This window comes from Apteryx rowi, unplaced genomic scaffold (assembly GCF_003343035.1).
Source record: "Apteryx rowi isolate R43461 unplaced genomic scaffold, aptRow1 scaffold_379, whole genome shotgun sequence".
Classification (NCBI taxonomy): Eukaryota; Metazoa; Chordata; class Aves; order Apterygiformes; family Apterygidae; genus Apteryx; species Apteryx rowi.
Genome location: NW_020450296.1, coordinates 508,401 through 510,927, shown reverse-complemented (window position 1 = coordinate 510,927; position 2,527 = coordinate 508,401). Strand labels below are relative to the sequence as shown.

The following is a 2,527-nucleotide window of genomic DNA, read 5'->3' as shown; positions in this document are numbered from 1 at the left end:
TCGGCGAAGCCCGGCGGGCAGGCGCAGGCCCCGCTCAGCGGGTCGCAGGGGGCCCCGTGGTGGCAGGCGCAGGGGCGCTCGCAGCCGCGGCCCCACCGCCGCTCCTCGCACTCTGCGCCGGGACAGAGCCGCCTGCGCCACTCCGCCGTCGACCGYGGCGGCRGGGCCCAGGCGTCCGGGCCGCCCATGCGCTCCCCCCCCCTCCTCCCCTTGCAAAAACCCCACTCACGGCTGGAGCAGTCGGCGCCTCTCCAGCCCGGCTCGCACTGGCAGCGGTCGGGAGCCACGCACCGGCCGTGGACGCACTCGTGGGTGCAGCGGGCTGTGGGGACACGGCCGGGGTGGGCGGTGAGGCCCCCACTCACGGACGCAGGCGTCCCTGCTCTCGTAGTAGCCCAGGCAGCAGTGGTATCGCCGCCTGTAGTCGGTGCGCACCGCCTGCCGGTACGCCGTCCGGTACGCGATCCTGCCGGGGTGGGGGGGGGACGAGTGGCCTGAACGCCCCGCTCCAGCCCCACCATTATCCGTGGGGACTCCCTGCAGCAGGAGCCCGCCCGCAGCCCCGGGATGGGACGGGGGGGGGTACGGGGGGGCGGGTCTCACTTTTGCTGCGGGCAGGGCTGGGGGAAACCCAGCGCCCCGGCGCAGGGCTCCGCGGAGAGCACGACGTGGGGCTTGGCGTAGGACTCCTTCACCGCCGCCGTGAAGCTGCCGAGCGGAGGAGGCAGCGTTGGGGGGGGGGGAGGGCAGGTCCCGCAGGACGCCTGGGCCCCCTCCGCCCCCAGCCCCGTCCCCAGCCCTACCTCTCCCAGTAGCTGCAGACGTTGGGGTCGCTGGGGTGCAGAGCGGCCAGCAGGCAGGCGTGCAGCGCCAGCGCCGCGGCCCGCAGCGCCATCCTGCGCGGGGAGAGAGCCGCGGTCAGCCGAAGCCGAAGCCGGCAGCACCCGCCGCCCCCGGCCCCGGGGCCCGGCCTCTCCGCGGGGCGGCTGCCGCATTCCTCCGTGCCGAGGAGCAGCCCCCGTCCTGGCCCGAACCGCCGCTGCTCCCCCCGCACCGACGCGTGCCAAGGGGAAACTGAGGCACGGCCCSGTCTGCGAGCCATCAGGGCCGGCTCWGCTCCCCTGCGGGGAGGGGGAGCCAAGCCGAGCCGCCCCCGCAGCCGGCTCCTTCGCACGGCATCGGATGAAATGCTCCGGGCCAGATCGCGGCCCCCTAATCGCATCCAGCTGGGGCGAAGGGAGGCGCCTCCCTCCGTCCGCGTGGCCTTGGGGCCGCGACGGTCCCTGTTCCCGCCGCCCTGGCATCGCTCGGCCCCAAAACGCGGCCGCTCCTCTGGTGGGACAGCACGGCTCGGCTCCGGACAAGCCGGGAGAGGAAACCCTGGGAATTGTCCCCGGACACCGTGGGACACAGGGGCCAGCTCCGCTCAGCGGCTGCGAACAGGAAACAGCCCCGGAGCATCCCGGGGAGCAGCCRGACGCAGTGTGGGAAAGCGCTGCCCTCCTCTCCCCCGGCCGCCCCCTCAGCTCGGTCCGTCTCCGGGTGCCTGCTCCGGCTGATCCAACCCGCGGCGATACGCCTTGGACGGACGCCCCGGCCCCGAAACGGCTCTCGTTAGCCGCCCCCAGCAATTAGGCATCCAGAGACACCCCRGGCCAGACCCCGGCACCTCTGCCGAGGCCGGGATAAAATCCCGCTCCCGGAGGAGGAGAAGGGCCGGGGGGGCCCTCGCCGGCACCTGGCAGCCGTTCCGCGGGGCCTCGTTTCAGTGATTTCCACTATTTATTCGCAGTTGCGTCTCCTGGATCCGTCGTGTTCTTGCTCAACGGCGTGATGGATGCTCCTTGCCGGCGCTGCCAGCAGCGCCGGGCCGGGGGGGGGCGGCTCAGCCTGGGAACCCGGACTCCTGGGCCCCCGGACAGGGGCTTTTGCAATATCCAGCGAGAGGCGCGAGGTCCTGCCGGGCCCGTGTTTACGGGGACGGGCGGTTCACRGCTCTCCAGTAAATACACGTGTGAAGGAGGAGGAAACAGAGGCTTCCTGATTCCCGCAGCTGGATTTACTGCTGCTTCCTCCCGGCCGGGCCGAACCCCCCCTTCCCTGCGCTCGCCCCGAGTGACCCCTGGGCTCCCGCAACTGCGACAGTTTTTTTTTCTGATGGAAAAACCGTTTAGTCAAAAAGTTTCCCTCCAGTTCCCGAAACTCCCCCCCCCCCCCCTTCGCCGCGGAAAAGGCCTTTTCGGCGGGGCGGGGACGAGCCGAGCGCGGAGCCGGCAGGAAAAGCGAGGAGCCGCGGAAACCGCCGGAGGGCAGCGGCAGCGGCCCCGTTCCTGGTYGCACCGGCATCGCCGCAACCGCCCGGCCGCGCTCAAACGTGGGCGCGGAGCAGGGGGGGGCCCCGGCGTCCTGCCGCCGCCGAGGGCACCTCGGATCTCGCCCCCGTTGCAACCCGCCGCGGTCCCGGCGCTTTTTCCCCCCCTTCCCCGCCCTGCCGCGGCCCCGGGGCTGCTCCGCTTCCCCCCCCCCC

At 73.0% G+C, this 2,527-nt stretch overlaps 1 protein-coding gene across 1 annotated transcript in view; it reads right to left on the bottom strand.

The window, feature by feature from the left end:
- PEAR1 (platelet endothelial aggregation receptor 1) overlaps window positions 1-1,993 on the bottom strand; it is an 8,646-nt gene extending 6,653 nt beyond the window's left edge. The window contains exons 1-6 of the mRNA XM_026073856.1: window positions 1,739-1,993; window positions 804-896; window positions 604-708; window positions 366-466; window positions 230-322; window positions 24-112 (exon numbers count right to left, since the gene is read on the bottom strand). Of these exons, the coding sequence (XP_025929641.1) occupies window positions 24-112; window positions 230-322; window positions 366-466; window positions 604-708; window positions 804-895 (480 nt within the window). The 5' untranslated portion in view covers window position 896; window positions 1,739-1,993. The remainder of the gene's footprint in view (window positions 1-23; window positions 113-229; window positions 323-365; window positions 467-603; window positions 709-803; window positions 897-1,738) is intronic.
- Between the last annotated feature and the right edge of the window lie 534 nt (window positions 1,994-2,527).